The sequence below is a fragment of the Schistocerca piceifrons genome, chromosome 8, assembly GCF_021461385.2.
Source record: "Schistocerca piceifrons isolate TAMUIC-IGC-003096 chromosome 8, iqSchPice1.1, whole genome shotgun sequence".
NCBI lineage: Eukaryota > Metazoa > Arthropoda > Insecta > Orthoptera > Acrididae > Schistocerca > Schistocerca piceifrons.
In genome coordinates this window covers 210,652,888-210,672,886 of record NC_060145.1, presented here as the reverse complement: position 1 = coordinate 210,672,886, position 19,999 = coordinate 210,652,888, and the positions used below count along the sequence as shown (strand labels likewise).

The following is a 19,999-nucleotide window of genomic DNA, read 5'->3' as shown; positions in this document are numbered from 1 at the left end:
TGTTCACTGTCCATTACACATCTATTTTACCTTTATCTTCTAGAGGTTAGATTAAATAACAGAGTGTGCAAGGAAGTTTCAGCTGCTTTGCTTTGGGATACAGATGCTGACAAGTGATAAATGAAGGCCCTTGCACATGCCATTAGGCAATCAATATAACTTGCCCACTCACTTCCACTTTTTTTTAAATATACAGAGTCAAAGCATACAAGATATTGGCTACCTGTGATGTTTAATTATATCCTGCTCTCTCTATTTCCTGATTTAATCTAATAACAAACATGTATTCCAAACTGTTCACTTTATCCATACTGAACAAGCTTTTCTCTCTCTTAATGCCACAAAACAGAAAACAACTGGCAAGTACATACCAAGTGTAGAAATTACTTACATGTTAACCTGTCCATCTAATGCTCAGTCTACCTCCAGGTTTGTTTCAGTTAAGTTTTGCGTGTCATTCTTTAGATCACTTTACTTCAGAAACGTTTATCTATGCTCACTTCTTATAGCAAACCACCTTTCTTTCATTTACATTAGACATTTATAACTTATTTGTGAAGTCTTCATAAAATATGCACTTCTTCGCAGCCCTACATTAGTCAGAATATCTCTCTCTCTCTCTCTCTCTCTCTCTCTCTCTCTCTCTCGTGCGCGCGCACACACACACACACACACACACACACACACACACACACACACACACACACACACACACACACACAGAGAGAGAGAGAGAGAGAGAGAGAGAGAGAGAGAGAGAGAGAGAGAGAGAGTGAGTTTTCAAACAGCTTGCTCAACACATTTTTTCCCACCATATACACCAATCAGGATTTGTGAGTATGTGATTTAAAATACAACAAATAATAATATGCCAAAATATCCCTACACTGTTGTTGAAATAGCAGTAAAAAAGGTTGAAGCTGCAAATAATTATGAAATAGAAATGATACCCAAATACATGGATTTACTTTCTGTAGCTTACATGGAAGCCTGTAGGTACCTTACAAGTATCTTACCTTTAATGCTGCTTTGTTAATTTGCCTGCAGTAATTGGTGAATAATATAAGTTACAAGGTTTTAAGTATGATGAAGTTTCAGTCTATAATAATTTCTGTAATGTGGAACATAATGCATTCTATAAAATATACATTTACCATCAATTCCAACGACAATCTAGGTATATATAAATGCATATGAAAAAAGGAAAGAAAAAGGAAATTGTATAAATTTCACACATCAGTATATTGTAGTATTCATAATAATAATGCTTTAATGAGATGACATGAAACCATCATCTAAAGAAGGCAAAGAATGCCGTAACTTATCAATATGAAGGCTTTCAACGAATAAAATTACTCACATATCACGTTTGCACATTATCAATTACTCGATCACAGCAGTACTTACAAAAATGCCATTTGCTAATGGATCTATCACCTTCAAAGTTAAAACATTGAACATTCAATAACTTTCTATATTTCAGTTATTATCAGGAAGACATAACATCTAAAGCATGCTACAAGATAATGAGGCCTGCTTGTCATTTTTTTTTTCAGTTTTTCATATTGTTTTCAGTCAATTCTTGTAATTAAAAACTAACTCCCCCAAGAATTCCACCACTAGCGTAATTACAACAAAATATTAATATATACTTTTTAAATTTTAACATTTAATATATTTTTATGACAACAATATGCTGAAAGAGATTCTTTACACATAAATAGATGAACAACTGCATACTAACATATATTTCTGTGAAATTATCTCTCTCAAAATGTCCCTTTTGTGTTTTGCCTCAATTTCTCCAATAAAATATTAATCTCAGCAAAATGATGTAATAATAAAAATCAATTTAGAAATCATTATCATATTTGCCCATTAAACAGCTCAAATTATTGAATTGCTTATAATAGGCTGATCAACAGAAATGTTACAAAATATCCACCATTCTTCGCTGCAAAGATTTGTCTTAAGTTAAAAAGCAGACATCGAACAGAAAGGCAAAATACCAATCCTTATTCCTTACACAAGCACCTTTTCTTAATGCACTTACAGTCCATGAAATATTTTACTTACTAATACTGTGCTTTGTGTATATGAGGTTATTCCATTATATGCTAGCACACTACAGTAGCTCATACATTCATAATAAGAAAAAGAATGTTCGCAGCCAAAATAGCAAAGATCAGTACAGAGATTAACCTTTTTTCATTTTTACAGAATACATATACGATTACGAGCATTATATTTATTTGCAATTTTTTGTAACTTCCAGCAACTCAAGTCATCTAAATTATGAAAAAACCATCGATGAAAATGGAATTAAGACATGAAAATAATTTTCAGTCTTTAAAAACATTGTCCTATTTCTTGAAGACAATTTCATAATGGTAATTTCAATGAAAGGAGAAGAAAAAAACGTTACATCAATCCAAAACTTCATTACTGAAGAGTGCTGTATTATCAGCACGCCATTCATGTTGACAGATAATTCGCACATGATACATTCTTTAAACTACAATCATGGCTTAAATATGATTTGGCAATGACAGATCAGACTTGTGAATGCCCTGATAAAAAACAAAACAGTTATTTAGTTTCAATTCTAACAATTCATTCACCAACACTGAGGGCATAAATTTTTGTACTTTAGTGCTTAAAGTATATCCTATTAATTACAATAACTTTTGCAAGCATAAAAATATTATTTATTTTCGATGAGTGTTTGCAGCTGCAGCACTAAATCTCTTGCAAGATTTAGTATGAGTTTCACATTATGATGTTCAGCCATTTCTGAAAGCAGAAAAGCATATTGAGGTGATGAAAATATTACACCGAGGAACAATAATATGGAGGTGGAGGTTGCTTTCTGCAAGATTATGTGATGTAATCTCTGAGAGAAATGTTTCAACTGAATATTGCTATTCTAAGATATCTTCTGTGAATACCACGTTACAAAAAACCTTCAATCATAATAGCATATATACTATCATACACAACAAACAGACTTCACAATAGAAGTTGGATGAGAATGCAGAAGCATATTATTAAAACACAAAATGAAAATCAGCATTCGATATTAATATTTGATAAAGAAGAGAAGTATCTATCTAGCCGCAAGTAAAAGCTATTCACCTAAATGAGTAGAATACCTGAAGCAAAACTGGTACACACATAAATTTTTAAAATAGGCTACCATGTTCTTTACTGATGTTCTCTAAACTGGAAACGTACCCCACAATTTGAAAAAAAGCAAAAATCATACTCATCTTAAAACCAGATAAACCAAATGACAAAGAGCAAAGTTACTGACCCTTCGCTTAATTTGAGCAGTACATAAACTTTTGGAAGGTATAATGTTTAACAGGTCCAGCCACAAAATTTTGCAAAAGCTCCCTACCGAATAGGTAGTAGTCTGCCCAAATCATGCCCAAATCACAGCTGCACCAATTAGGTTCTCTCATGGACAAGCTTTATTGAAGCAGGAGTTCAAAACAAACAGAAGACCTCAACTATGTTTATAAGACTAACAGTAGTTTATGATACTGTGTGGAGGCAAGGGGTAATATTCCAACATTTACAAACCTCATCAACTTTCTCACTGCTGTGTTAAGCACTAGAAGGTTGCAAGTTCTAATGAACAATAAGCTGGGACTTCTAATGAAGTGTGGCAACATCAATCACATGATGAACCACAACAAGTGAATAGAATTCTCTCTGGAGTACAAAAGCATCATCTTTTCCACAATCACGCCTAATAGTGTCTAAGAATGAAAAACTAGATGCTTTTGTAACATGAAATTTCAGGCTCTACAACTTTTATAATTTGACAAAATGGAGTAGCCATTTTTTAGTTACGGGCATGGGAGCCAACATTTTAGCAGAGTACAAGTGTGTCCCAACACACATGCACCAAACACTTCTAACAATGGGCCTCCACAGCCAACCACCTGTGCATGTGCTACAACCACCCGTACAATGTGCTAACGTTAACACAACGTCATTGGCAACTACAACTGAAATGAGTATGTGACCATAAGCACTGGACTTTGATGCAGTGGTAGAGCATTGCACCTTCTTCATTATGCCGATGGGAGGGTGTGAAACCATCATTTCATGGGGAAACAGTTCTTTGACAACTGTACTGTGGGATGTAGACAAGCAGATGACAGCTCCATTATGCTCTGGGAAACATTCACATGGGCACCCACAGGTCGAGTGGAGAACAAGCAAGGCACCATGATAGCAACTGAGTATTGTACACTGGTTGGAGACCATGTACACTCCTTCATAATGATCACGTTTCCAAACAGCAGTGGCATTTTTCAATAACATAATGCACCATGTCACAAGGCCAAGAGTGCAATGGAACGGTTTGTGCAAGAGGGTGGCGAGTTCCAATTGATGTGCTGGGACACCAGCTCACCAGATCTGAACCCAGTCAAACACATCTAGGATGTGTATACAGTGAGTTCCCAAAGTGGTGACCTAAAAAGAAAGAAACCGAGAAACATATATCGCTGGAAGAAATGGATTTGCTGACCCAAATATCAACATTGAAAGTTAAGATGGAACAGAGATTTTCACCAGACCCAGGATCCTCAACAGTTAACTTGCCACCAACAAAGACTATAGAGAATAATATTCGGTGGGGGAATGGAAACATCCAAAGCACAAATGTTAAGTTTCCATCATTCTGGATCATGGGACCTTAGCTTTGGTTCACACAGGCTGAGTGTATTTTTCAGCAACACAAAATGTTCACAAGTGCTGATAAATTCATCATAGTGGTCACAAACTTGAGTTCGGAATATGAGGGACAAGAGCCCATTACACACACTGACACCCTTCACAATATTGAGGGTGCTACGGTTACAAAAACTTCCAGCGAACATCCGTACTGTCATAGCAGTTACAGTACTTAGCTAAGACAGCAGACATTGCACAAAAGCCTCTACAGATGTAAAAATTAATGCTAGACAAGAAGAAGGGCTGGGGCAGATATGGAAACAGACAAGAATAGTATGAAATCCATAACAAACACAAAGGATTCATATTTACGTGCTGACAGGACACATTGTGGAGCAGCTGGCAGCACAAGTGGCCAAGCTCAATGCGCAAGTAGCTACCCACCAGCAACAGATACATAATCACAGCTGGAAGAAGTGGAAGAATACTGAACCACAACTGTCGACGGGACAATGGTGCAGGTATCACAAACATTTTGGGAACATTACTCACCAGTGCACTTAACCCTGCAGTTACTTAAACTGCAAAGATGGATGTTAAAGGGCACAGACACTCATCAGCAAGCACACAGGTGCCCAGAACATTATAAAATAATGTAAGTACAAATGCAACATTGCCCTCAAGCAATAGTTTCAATGACTGACTGTGCACAACTATGCTCTGGGTGATAAATTTCTGGTAGACACTGTCAGAAATCAGTGTATATTCAAGGAAAGCTACAGACACAATGAGAGCAACAACACAACATGTACTGAGCAGTCAACAATTCGAGAATCTTCACATACAGTGGGAGACAATTGGAATTCAACTGAAATAAAATTTTCACCCTTCATGGAGGTTCATAGTCACAAATGTCCCTGGTCCTATCATAGGTGCAGATTTTCTTCATTTTTACTGAAACATGCTGGATTTAGTAAACTGTCGATTGGAGCCACTTTTTATAGAAGAAGTATTGTCTACAATGCCTTCTGAGTTGAGATTCATACAGTGCGAGGAGACTGTGGCTTGCCACAAGAAGATATCTGGTTCCCCTTCCACACCATCCACATCAGGATTCAATACTGCGATTTCATATCCACAATGATGTTAGGCACATAGGTGCACCACATAAAAAGAACTGTGCGACTCCCAAGCACTTATGGAACCCATAAGTGCCACTTGTAAATGAAAGCACAGCACACAGCATCACATCCATAGACCCAAGGACAGCCTGTCTCCTGTTGTCCACAATGCCTGCCTTCTGAGAAGCTGATCATAACGCAGGCCGAGTTCAGCCAGCAGCTAAGAACAGATATTGTAACTAGATATAATAGTGCATGGGCATCATCAATTCAGATGGTTCCAAAGAAAGATAAATCTTTGAGGATATGTGGTGATTACAGAGCACTCAACACATGATCAGTTCTGGTTCAGTATCCCACAACTAACATGACTCACTTCCACAACTAACATGACTCACTTCGACAATATCATTAGTCACACAACAATATTCAGTTTGATAGATAGTGTGAAAGTGTATTCTCAAATTCCATTGGCTCCAGTGGATATTTAAAAAACAGTAGTGACCACACCCACTGGACTTCTGGACTTTTTGAATACCATTTCATGCCATTTAGTCTCAGGAATGCTGCACAGACTTGGCAGAGGTTCACGGATGAAGTGCTATGAGAGCTGCCTTTTTCATTTTGTTACAGGGATGGCATTTCAATATTCTTTGCTTCAGACTACCTGCAGCAGCTTTTCTGCTGGCTCCAAGATTATGGCATCATTATTAATGAAATGTAGTGTGTCAGGAGAAAGAGTGAAGTTCATTTCCTGGGATACCAAGTTTCAGCAGCAGGGTTGGCACCATTAGTTGAATGGGTTAAAGCAGTGCAGCAAATGCCTCTTCACAGTACAAACACAGACCTTTACAGAGTTTTGGGCATGCTAAATTACATAGATGCCACTCACAATGTTGCTCACCGGAAAGAATACTGCAGGCAATCAAAAGGTCCTGTGGACTTCCCAGGCCAAAGCAGTATTCCAGGACCTCAATTGGGCCAATCTATGATCTGTTCATTGGGACAAGTTACCAGCAGAGCAGTATGTTGATCCTTTTCCAAGCAACCTTCTCCAGGATGGACGCACGGGATGACAACTCATACGAGTATCATTTCCAAAGGTCTCACAAGAAATCTGGTGAGACAAGGCAAGAGGTGAACAATGGCCCTGTATTCCAGAATCATATCACTAGCAAGATTTTGAAGCACTGCACAATGTTACACACCCAGATCAGAGAGCTACAGCTAAGATGGTCACTGCCAAAATGGTGTGGTCGTGGGTTCAAAGAGATTGTCAGGCATGGGCATGTGCATGTTTAACATGCCAACAAAACAAAATTGGAAGGTATGTATTCGCACAGATTGCTCAATTTCTGGCATCTGCTGGCAGGTTTTCACATCTCAACATGGACACTGTCGGTCTGTTGCAGAGCTCAGAAGGACAAAGGTATTTATTAATGATGGTTGATCATTTTATAAGTCACAATACTCGCCGGTATATGGGCAGAGTCAGTGGTGAAAGAACTGGTACACACATGCTTCTCTAGATTTGGCCTCCCATATGATACCACCACAGATAACAGAAAGCAATTTGAGAGACAACTATTCAATGAGCTCATGCTGTTATGTGTCTGCAACCACCTGTGCACGACAAGCTACCATCCCACCAGTAATGGCTTGGTGGAACATTTCCATTGCACACTCAAGACGTCGCTAATGTGTAGTTTGTCTGAATGGATGGAAGCACTTCCCTTTTTATAATTGGGATAACACACAGTAAAAGACGGGAATATTCAATGATCTCCAGCACAACCAGTTTACTGTGAACAACTGTGAGTTCCAAGGGAATGAATCTTGCCAGACCTCACACAGCAAATGGAACCACTGTTTTGTATGCAGTTTGCACAATGACTCATTGATCGACTGAAGTACATACAACCAACAAACTACATCACACGTGGTAAATGGCAGGTACTGATGCACAAGGACTTAGTAATGATGTCCCATGTGTGGCTTCAGGATGATGCAGTTCATCCTCCAGTTTCTTCTCCATTTGCTAGTCCTTACATAGTGATAAAAAGGGCAAGTCACACCTTCAAAATCAATAAACACAGGAGACAGAACAGTTTCAATTGACAGACTCAAACTAACATACACAAATGAGGGTACCCTTCTTACTCAGCTTGAGACGTCACTTCCTAAGAAGGAAACTGACAAGCTGATGGACAGTTCCATAGAACAGGCAACAACAGACACCAAACCTGACACTTCAGCCAGTGGACATGAGCAATCTAGGCATACGCCCATTGCTTGCACAAGGACTGGCCATCAAGTAAAGTGCAAATTTACACACATACCAGGAGTGTTTGGCTTTAAAAAAGAAAGTGGGGCTGATGTGGTGAATCAACCAGATGATGTACCACAGTTGAATGTTGTTCTATTTGGACTGTAAAAGCATTATCTTTGCCAGAGTCAGTGTAATAGCTCATATTTGCTTTATTATGTTTGTTCTTCTAAGTGTTTGTTTGCAAGATAGGAATAAATAGTTATTTGAAGTAACCCTTCACAGTCTTCCACAAAAAATTTGTATATGGCGAGTTCCAAAAGAAGTTTAATAATGTCTCCTTCCACAAGAATCAGAGCTAGTGCCTCTTCTGTTTTTTATGCATATATCAGATTAGCCTAAAGACAACATCAAGAAAATTTGATATGCTGACGACTGGCCTCTTGTTCCTAGTCAGAAAGACCTGGACATCATTGAGGGTGTCTTAAGCAAAGACCTACAAATTTTTGACAAATACTTCCATCATTAGAGGTTACAGCTGAGAGCTGCCAAAACAGAAGCCACCAGCTTTCACTTTAACAAGATCATCTGTAAGGAAATAAAGGTATATTTTGAAGGAAAACAGCTGAGGCATAACAGAAGTCCATGTTATCTAGGAGCCACTCTTGACAGGTATGGCATGGGGTTCTTCAGTTCCAACACTAAGAACTTCTGCCCTTTGACCGGTGTACCCTGTAGCAGAATATTGCGCTGCACTCTAGATCAACAGCCCGTACGACAGGCTTGTTGATTTGCTGTTCAACTAGACTACGTGTACCATTACAAGAACACTAAAAATTCCGGTTTCCTATTCTCGGCCATATTGCTTCCCAATTTTCATGACAAGAATCTGCCCTCAAGTGTGACTTTACAAAAATAGCTGCTGACCTTTACCTCCCTATACACAAGGACATTCCTGCACTTAATAAAAACAGACTTTGCTCCTGTCTACCACCTCTAAAAGGGGCAAAGTTTTTGGTAGACAATGGAGTAACAACAACAGACAGATAAACAAAAATATGTCATAACACTACTCCACAACAGCTTAAGATGCCCTGCATCTCGTCCAGGTCGCCAGGTTTTGAAGAGCACCCCAAAATCTTATCTATGCTCAACAGAGTAAGGATAAATAGTGGAAGATGTGCTGAATCAATATTCAAATTTGGACTGAAAATATAGCCCAGCTATGACTGTGGTGCAGAACAACAAACTGTTCAGCATAACATACATTCATGCCCCAAATGTTCCTTTTCCTGATGACCCACAAGAGTTTCTGATAGCAACTAAGATATCTATTGAATATATTCAGCAATTGGATATATGCCTGTGGCTTTCTATGCTTTGTTAATATTGTAAATTTAATTAATTTATAATTACAATTTTTTCTGTGTGTTAATAAATGTACATGTATTGTTAAAGGAAAAATGTTTTTTGTGATGTGATACTAACCATACCCTAGATAAATAAATAAATTTCAGTTGCCTGAGACTGCAGACGTGTGTGTGAGTTGTGTTTGTGTGTGTGTGTGTGTGAGAGAGAGAGAGAGAGAGAGAGAGAGAGAGAGAGAGAGAGAGAGAGAGAGAGAGAGTCTATTGTTGAAAAAGGCCTTAATGGCTGAAAGCTATAATTGTGTGAATCTTTTAGTTGTGCCAATCGCGACAGCATCTCCGCTATATGGTGCGGAGCAACTTTCCTTCTCTAATATTGTTACATTCCATCCTGAATTTTCCATTGTTAAATTGATGAAAAGTGACACTTAGGAATCAGATTTTATATGGTTAATTTTTCAAAGAAAGGAAATTATGGGAAACAGGAAAGAATGATATTTATAGGTGCCAGAGGATGGGAATGGTTACTCAAAAACCTACAGCAAGATCAAACCTTACGGGGAAATATAATTACATAAAATAAAGGAAATGCAACCACTCGCCCATAGCTGACTGGTGTGTGATACACAGAAACACTCAATACAGTATTTACAAAAGCTTCTGAGCTCTAGCTCTTTCTTCAGCAAAAACACACAAACACACACACACACACACACACACACTTACAAACCATTCAGACACCCAGATGCTCCCAATCGCAGCAAGCTTGACTGCCGATAATGATTACCGAGGGCAGTTGCCAGGGCAGATGAAGGTGCAGAGTGGGGAGTGGGTAGGGAAGGACACATGGGGTGAGGAAAGGGCAATGGAACAGTGTGAGAGTAACTAGTTGCTGCACGAAATGAAATGGAGCTAAGGGGAGGAAAGGAGATGAGGATGGTGATGAAGTGGGAGAGTGATGGAAAAAAATGAGAGAAAGACGGGTCAGGGGAGGGAGGGAGGGCGGGAGAGGGAGAGAGAGAATATGACACTAGTGAGGTAATTCAGTATGTATATGGAGATGAAATGAAAATCTATTAATCATTGGTGATTGAAACACTGTAGTAGGGGAAGGGATGCAACACAAAGTTATCAGAGAAAATGGGTTCAGTAGTAGGAATGAGAGAGGAGAAATACTAGTTGAGTTCTTAAAAAAATTTCAGCTAGTAATAGCAAATACTCTCTGGAATGAATTTTCATTCTGCATTTTCCTGAAGATTAAATGCAAAACACAATGGAAACCACAAAAATTAATTATTTCTATAGAATGCAAGCAATAATTGAAAATGAAAAGAAAGGGAAATGTAGTAGTTTTCCATAGAGTATGAAGAAAGGGCACAGGCCAAAATAATGAGGAAACCAAATTGAAGCAGTAAAAATATTTGAAATCAGGCAAACACAAAGTCTCTTTCATTCTGCCCTGCATCTCCCTATCCACCTTGTCGCTTCTGTTTAATATTGAGGGGAAGGGAGTAAGATTTTCTTCCAGTTGCCACCATTGTTTAGAAACACAGCTGATGATGGTTCTGTCCATCATCCACACTGCAAGATTAGTGATGACGTCACACACAGCTGTGCTCTCATTTTTGAGCTGTCAAAAAAAAATGGTGTTACAATACTGTAATTCAACAGTAATTTGTATTTCATATACAAAACATGCATTCCCCACATTTGTTTAGATCTGTCTTTCAATTTGATAAAGTTATTCTAAAATTAATGATTTCTCTAAATATCGTGAAACATGTTTAGATTGGCTACACTTCATTTTAAGCACTCCGTATAAATTTTGTTATGTTGTGCAGAATAGAAATTCACAGGGATGTGTGGTTTAGGAATAGTGTTAAGGTGTTACTCCAGGCAGAATGAAAGGAAGTCTTTATGAGTTCTTCTACATCCAACCATGCCATGTCTTTAACAATTTCCTGCACCTTTGTTTCACAGACTAAGACGATAGTTTTCACTGTGCTTCACTCAGGGAAAGATCCTGGAATACTACAAAAATATCAAGCCATAGCAGAGATCCAAATGGGAAAATCATAGCTGCTTTTGTTTGTTGGATGGACCACACTTTTGATCACAGGGAAAGCAGCCACTAGTGAGTTGAGAGTAGATGTTCCACCCACTGTCTGCTCCGTCACACACAAGTTGCGCCCTTGGCTAGCTAGTGGTGGTAAAGGACACTTCACTAAATTAGTCTACTACACTTTAAAACTTCAAAACTGTGTTGTTTGTGGACTTAGAAGATTCTTTATCATGCTAGATGCTGGACGTAAGAAGCATGTACTCAATTTATAGTTCTAAAATTTGTTGAGTATATGAAGCACTGTAACCTTTATAAACTGTTTCTCATGTAATGACAGGATGTACTATCACATGGCGAGTCGACTCTTTTGGTATTAAGAAACTGAAACTGAAATTTAGGTGGTTCAAATCTTAGTAGTGGAAAATTTTCACTACCTGTACTTGGCCAGGAAGGGGAAGGAAAGGTGGTGTCATAAAATTCCTGAACAACAGTGTTTGCACCAATTCACGCTACTATAATCTGCATCATTTTGTGTGACTATAAAAAGATAGAGTGAAGAAGCATACATCTTCCACCATTGTACTTTGGCAGAATATCTTGTCAAGCACCATGAGAATTCTAGTCCTTCATAAGATCATTAAGTGGGTTCAAAGCTTAGTGGCAATAGAGGACAGCAAAAGGAAAACTGAATCCTTAATTTCACATTTCAATAAATCATTCAGGCAGGAGGACTGTAGAGGCATATAATTGTTTGACCATCACACACACTCCTGTAAGTAAACAGAAACACACATCCCTGGCATTGAGAGGCTGCTGAAAGAGTTGAAAACACATAAGTCACTAGATATGGAATGAATCCCAGTTTGGTTTTACACACAGTATTCTTTGGCTTTGGCACCCTACACAGCTTGCATTTTAGTGAATTTCTCTTCCAGTGCAATTTCTGAAGTGACTGGAAAAGTCCAGGTGACTTCTGAATATAAGAAGGCTAAAAGAATTGACCCCATAATTCCAGACCAATATCCTTCACATTGGTTTCTTACAGAATTCTTGAGTATGTTTTAAGTTTGAATATAATAAATTCTCTTGAGACAGAAAAACTTGGATCAATAATTCAGCATGGATTTGGAAAGCATCACTCATACAAAACTTGGCTTGCTCTTTTCTCACATAATATACTATGAACCAAAGATGTAGGGTAACAGGCAGATTCTATAAGCATACAGAATAGGTTCCCAGATATGTAACAGGCTCTTTGACTTCATAAGTAATAGAACCTAGACATTGTCCTGGATAGCAAGAGTTTATTGGAAACAAGTGTGTCATTAGGAGCGCCCCAAGGAAGTGTGGATAGGATTGCTCTTGTTCTCTATATAAATGAACGATCTAACAGATAGGGTGAGCAGCAATCTCAGCTGTTTGCTGACGATGCTATAATGTATGGGAAAGTATCTTAGTCAAGTTACTGTAGGAGGATACAAGATGACTCAGTATTTTTGGTGTGATGAATGGTAACTTACTCTAAATACAAATTAAAAAAATGAAAGTTAATGCAGATGGGAGGATTGGGGGGGGGGGGGGGGGGGGGGAGGAGGTTATGGGACTAAATGGAAATGTCATCAGTCCCGCAATTCCTAAGTTACATGCGGAAGAGAGAGGGGCCCCTAAAAGTGGACGGATCCAGTGAGAGGAGTCAGGCTATAAAATGAAGTTAAAACACACACAGGAGAATGTATAAAAGGATAGCCCAAATCTAAAAACTGGGGAAACAGTGTGATAAAATAGCGGTTTTTGCAAGGGGGAGTGGTCACGCATTCCAGAACAAGAAAACATGAAGAGAGGCCCCAACCACAAACACCCTGCATCTGAAACTAAAAACCACTTTCATGGAGGAAACTGAGGACCAGTTCAACCATCCATTAATCGCCTGGTGATATTGAAATTAAGGAATCGATTATACTTAATACAAAGGGCCAAAAGAAGGGGACATTCCACCAATATATGGGACACCCTCAGTCTGACTCCACTATCATATTGTAGGGGTGATTCACTATGCAAGAGGAAACAATGAGTGAGCATGGTATGACCATGCATAGACGGCATAAGACAGTGGACTCCTTCCGAGAGGAGTGGAAGGAAGAGTGCCAAACGACAGTAGACTCCTTGACTGTGTGAAGATTATTACTGAGAGCACTGGTGCACCAGATGTCATTCCACTTTTGTCAAAGAGAGATGTGATGTAGAGCCATTATCCACAGCTGGAATCATGAAAGGGAATGGGGGGGGGGGGGGGGGGGGGGAATTATCTGCTTCTCTAGCCATATAATCAGCCAGTTCATTCCCTGTGATGCCCACATGATTTGGGACCCAGAGTAAGACAATTGAGCAGGTGGCCAATGGCAGAAAGAAGGTCATGGACAGCAGAGACCAAAGGCTCCATGAAAGTAGCAGCAGTTGATAGCCTGCAGGCTGCTCACTGAGTCGGTACATACTAAAACACTGTGGAGGGAGGCCTGAGTAACAAAAAGAAGGGCCCTACGAATGGCTAGCAGCTCTGTTGTGAACAGACTGTATGGTCCCGGCCATAAATGGCGTTCTAAGCCAGTAAGAGACATGACTGCGAATCCTGTATTATCTATCATCTTAGAATCATATGTGCAGAAGATCTTGGCACCCTGGAACTCTGCAAGGATGGAACGTACAAGACGCGGGAAGACCATAGGGGTGATACAGACCTTAGGACCCTGGAATAGGCCGGTCCTAACCCGTAGCCTAAGCACCATCCAATGGGGGCCGTCATGTTTGTAGAGGGGGAATCCCCGCTTCTGCAAGGAGACTGTCTATGGACTAGAGCAAAAGGCAGCAATAGCCAGGTGCACCCACAATGGTGAACAGGGTCAAGTATTTTCAGAATGGAAGGACCTGTTGAGCCATAAACCTGACAACCATACAATCTGTCATGTGCCTCATGATGGTTTGCAAAGTATAGATGTAGATGTAGAAGGGTTTTGATTATGCATTTCTATCAGCTGTATAGGTAGCTGCAGCTTCTGGAGGCAGCTACTAGCCAAATGTGTGTGATGCATCTATTTGTACACTGTTGTTTTATTTTAAACAAAGACCTACTATAATGCAGACACTTTATGAAAGCAGTTTTAGACGTGTGTGTGTGTGTCTGTGGGGGGAGGAGGGGGGGGGGGGCGTTGATTTATGTTTGCTTATATGCCCTCAAAGGTTGAGCCTGAACTACCCTGTTTATGAGTGCCAACTTCCGCAGACAATTGCTCTGTATTCATTAGTGAATGCTGTGTGTACTCTGCTTTGCTTTGTGTTGTGTGTTACTTGTTTTATTTTCATATTTTGAAATGAGTGAAGAGGCTAATCCCGGTCCATGATGGGATCTGAGTACGACCCACACAAAACCAGAAGGGATCAGTGATTCCATACCAGTTCTACTTTTGCAGGAGCACAGAACACAGATGTAGACTGTCAGCCTTGTGAGAGGGAGTTAGGGCTTGTTCCCTTACTTCACTCCTCTCCCCTCAGGTTGTCTAAGTTCTCACTTGATTGTGCTCGAAGCCAACTGCCACTTTACTGGTTCCGCAATCTGCACTGACACTAGTGGTGTTATCTCAATAAACAACACATAATCATCTGTGATGTGTCTATGGTGAAGATTACATCTGTTTACATTTTGTGACAACTTGTCATATATGGAGCATTACCCATTATATGAATCTACAGAAATCCACTTAATGTAAGGTTTCTAGCAGGATGTAGTTGCCTGAAAGCTGAACAAATGCACTGAGAAGAGTTCTCCACTAGGGATCACCCTAACTTGGAGAAACTGGTGTCTGTTAATTAGAAACATAGTAGCAATTAGGCAATACTAGACACAAAGGGCTGACCAAGTTTCCTGACAAATAACTATGCTTATGTTACAAATTAATGAAACTGTTGTATCACACGGAAAAAAATGCATTAAACAAATACCCATCAACTATTACACTTAGAAGAATACAATTTGAAGAGTACTGGTGGATCAGCAATTTTACTTAAGTTATAAATCCCATCTACAAGCTAAGGGGTCAAAAGTTTTTGAACTCAGTATTCAGTTCCGTTTGCTATTGTACTGCATTTTTGTCATCACTTAGACATTTCCTACAAACTTCAGCTGTTTTTATATGACTGAAATTATTTATTTTGATACAAACCAAATTTTTATTTCCAAGCATTTATACTCAGAGTACTCAGTTTAGTACCCTTGCTAAACTGCCTAAAAGTTTTGGATGACCTGTAATAAAAACAGCACTAATGAAGGGTATGCGATGATAAATCCTGATGATTTCTGCAACTAGCTACTTAAATTTCTTTATGTCAGATGGACACGCATTCTAGCAGCATACTGTGGTTTAAGAATTTATTCCCTCAGGGATCATATTGCAGTGACACAGCATTTGTCAACTAATACATGGTATCTCATATAAATGTACACCCATGTGTTCAATATTAAAAGGATGATTGTTGGCAGTGGTCTTGTTGACGTGAGCAGGTGAAATATATCAACATATCATGTGTAACATTGCCTGTGTCCACCAGAGTGCTTGCTGCAATAACGCTGCCAATATCACAGGCTAGGCAAATAAACTTTGATTGTTGCTGTTGTTGTTGTTGTTGTGATCTTCAGTCCTGAGACTGGTTTGGTGCAGCTCTCCATGCTACTCTATCCTGTGAAAGCTTCTTCATCTCCCAGTACTTACTGCAACCTACATCCTTCTGAATCTGCTTAGTGTATTCATCTCTTGGTCTCCCTCCATGATTTTTACCCTCCACACTGCCCTCCAATACTAAATTGGTGATCCCTTGATGCCTCAGAACATGTCCTACCAACCGATCCCTTCTTCTGGTCAAGTTGTGCCACAAACTTCTCTTCTCCCCAATCCTGTTCAATACTTCTTCATTAGTTATGTGATCTACCCATCTAATCTTCAGCATTCTTCTGTAGCACCACATTTCGAAAGCTTCTATTCTCTTCTTGTCCAAACTATTTATCGTCCATGTTTCACTTCCATACACGGCTACACTCCATACAAATACTTTCACAAATGACCTCCTGACACTTAAATCCATACTCGATGTTAACAAATTTCACTTCTTCAGAAACGCTTTCCTTGCCATTGCCAGTCTACATTTTATATCCTCTCTACTTCGACAATCATCAGTTATTTTGCTCCCCAAATAGCAAAACTCCTTTACTACTTTAAGTGTCTCATTTCCTAATCTAATTCCCTCAGCATCACTCGACTTAATTCGTCCATTATCCTCGTTTTGCTTTTGTTGATGTTCATCTTATATCCTCCTTTCAAGACAACGTCATCAGCAAACCTCCTTTACTGCTTGCTCAATATATAGATTGAATAACATCAGGGATAGGCTACAACCCTGTCTCACTCCCTTCCCAACCACTGCTTCTCTTTCATCCTCCTGGACTCCTATAGCTGCCATCTGGTTTCTGTACAAATTGTAAATAGCCTTTCGCTCCCTGTATTTTACCCCTGCCACCTTTAGAATTTGAAAGAGAGTATTCCAGTCAACATTGTCAAAAGCTTTCTCTAAGTCTACAAATGCTAGAAACGTAGATTTGCCTTTCCTTAATCTTTCTTCTAAGATAAGTCGTAAGGTCAGTATTGCCTCACCTGTTCCAATATTTCTACGGAATCCAAACTGATCTTCCCCGAGGTCGGCTTGTACTAGTTTTTCCATTCGTCTGTAAAGAATCCGCGTTAGTATTTTGCAGCTGTGATTTATTAAACTGATAGTTCAGTAATTTCCACATCTGTCAACACCTTCTTTCTTTGGGATTGGAATTATTATATTATTCTTGAAGTCTGAGGGTATTTCACCTGTATCATACATCTTGCTCACCAGATGGTAGAGATTTGTCAGGACTGGCTCTCCCACGGCCGTCAGTAGTTCCAATGGAATATTGTCTACTCCGGGGGCCTTGTTTTGACTCAGGTCTTTCAGTGCTCTGTCAAACTCTTCACGCAGTATCGTATCTCCCATTTCATCTTCATCTACATCCTCTTCCATTTCCATAATATTGTCCTCAAGCACATCGCCCTTGTATAGACCCTCTATATACTCCTTCCACCTTTCTGCTTTCCCTTCTTTGCTTAGAACTGAGTTTCCACCTGAGCTCTTGATATTCATACAAGTGGTTCTCTTTTCTCCAAAGGTCTCTTTAATTTTCCTGTAATCAATATGTACACCACTTATAAACCTATACCAAAGATGCCAAGTGCTTACAGCAGTGAATATTACCAAACCACCAATTTAACGAGTCACTTTTGTAAAATACTAACACGAAAATCTAAACCAAGATCACTCGACAAGGATTTAAACACCATTCCTAAATGTGTGTCCAATGCACTAAAACTTTGCCACCTTGCTCAGTCGAGTTTGCTGTCACACAGGGAACATATGTAACTTCCTCAATGTTCCTCGATTTAACTTTCATATATTATATAAATTAATAGTTGATCTTAAAGCAGTGCAAATTGTCATTTATTTCTATTATATTCCAACACTCCCCCATGAACCATGGACCTTGCCGTTGGTGGGGAGGCTTGCGTGCCTCAGCGATACAGATAGCCGTACCGTAGGTGCAACCACAACGGAGGGGTATCTGTTGAGAGGCCAGACAAACGTGTGGTTCCCGAAGAGGGGCAGCAGCCTTTTCAGTAGTTGCAAGGGCAACAGTCTGGATGATTGACTGATCTGGCCTTGTAACAATAACCAAAACGGCCTTGCTGTGCTGGTACTGCGAATGGCTGAAAGCAAGGGGAAACTACAGCCGTAATTTTTCCCGAGGGCATGCAGCTTTACTGTATGATTACATGATGATGGCGTCCTCTTGGGTAAAATATTCCGGAGGTAAAATAGTCCCCCATTCGGATCTCCGGGTGGGGACTAAAGAGGATGTCGTTATCAGGAGAAAGAAAACTGGCGTTCTACGGATCGGAGCGTGGAATGTCAGATCCCTTAATCGGGCAGGTAGGTTAGAAAATTTAAAAAGGGAAATGGATAGGTTGAAGTTAGATATAGTGGGAATTAGTGAAGTTCGGTGGCAGGAGGAACAAGACTTCTGGTCAGGTGACTACAGGGTTATAAACACAAAATCAAATAGGGGTAATGCAGGAGTAGGTTTAATAATGAATAGGAAAATAGGAATGCGGGTAAGCTACTACAAACAGCATAGTGAACGCATTATTGTGGCCAAGATAGATACGAAGCCCACGCCTACTACAGTAGTACAAGTTTATATGCCAACTAGCTCTGCAGATGACGAAGAAATTGAAGAAATGTATGATGAAATAAAAGAAATTATTCAGATTGTGAACGGAGACGAAAATTTAATAGTCATGGGTGACTGGAATTCGAGTGTAGGAAAAGGGAGAGAAGGAAACATAGTAGGTGAATATGGATTGGGGGACAGAAATGAAAGAGGAAGCCGCCTGGTCGAATTTTGCACAGAGCACAACATAATCATAACTAACACTTGGTTTAAGAATCATGAAAGAAGGTTGTATACATGGAAGAACCCTGGAGATACTAAAAGGTATCAGATAGATCATATAATGGTAAGACAGAGATTTAGGAACCAGGTTTTAAATTGTAAGACATTTCCAGGGGCAGATGTGGACTCTGACCACAATCTATTGGTTATGACCTGTAGATTAAAACTGAAGAAACTGCAAAAAGGTGGGAATTTAAGGAGATGGGACCTGGATAAACTAAAAGAACCAGAGGTTGTACAGAGATTCAGGGAGAGCATAAGGGAGCAATTGACAGGAATGGGGGAAATAAATACAGTAGAAGAAGAATGGGTAGCTTTGAGGGATGAAGTAGTGAAGGCAGCAGAGGATCAAGTAGGTAAAAAGACGAGGGCTAGTAGAAATCCTTGGGTAACAGAAGAAATGTTGAATTTAATTGATGAAAGGAGAAAATATAAAAATGCAGTAAGTGAAACAGGCAAAAAAGGAATACAAACGTCTCAAAAAGGAGATCGACAGGAAGCGCAAAATGGCTAAGCAGGGATGGCTAGAGGACAAATGTGAGGATGTAGAGGACTATCTCACTAGGGGTAAGATAGATACCGCCTACAGGAAAATTAAAGAGACCTTTGGAGATAAGAGAACGACTTGTATGAATATCAAGAGCTCAGATGGAAACCCAGTTCTAAGCAAAGAAGGGAAAGCAGAAAGGTGGAAGGAGTATATAGAGGGTCTATACAAGGGCGATGTACTTGAGGACAATATTATGGAAATGGAAGAGGATGAAGATGAAATGGGAGATATGATACTGCGTGAAGAGTTTGACAGAGCACTGAAAGACCTGAGTCGAAACAAGGCCCCCGGAGTAGACAATATTCCATTGGATCTACTGACGGCCGTGGGAGAGCCAGTCCTGACAAAACTCTACCATCTGGTGA

The 19,999-nt window shown here is 39.6% G+C and overlaps 1 protein-coding gene across 1 annotated transcript in view; it reads right to left on the bottom strand.

Annotated features, from left to right (window-relative positions):
* Positions 1-688: 688 nt before the first annotated feature.
* Positions 689-19,999, bottom strand: part of LOC124711809 (small G protein signaling modulator 1-like) — a 319,654-nt gene continuing 300,343 nt past the window's right edge. The window contains exon 26 of the mRNA XM_047242033.1: positions 689-2,793. Within this exon, the coding sequence (XP_047097989.1) occupies positions 2,705-2,793 (89 nt within the window). The 3' untranslated portion in view covers positions 689-2,704. The remainder of the gene's footprint in view (positions 2,794-19,999) is intronic.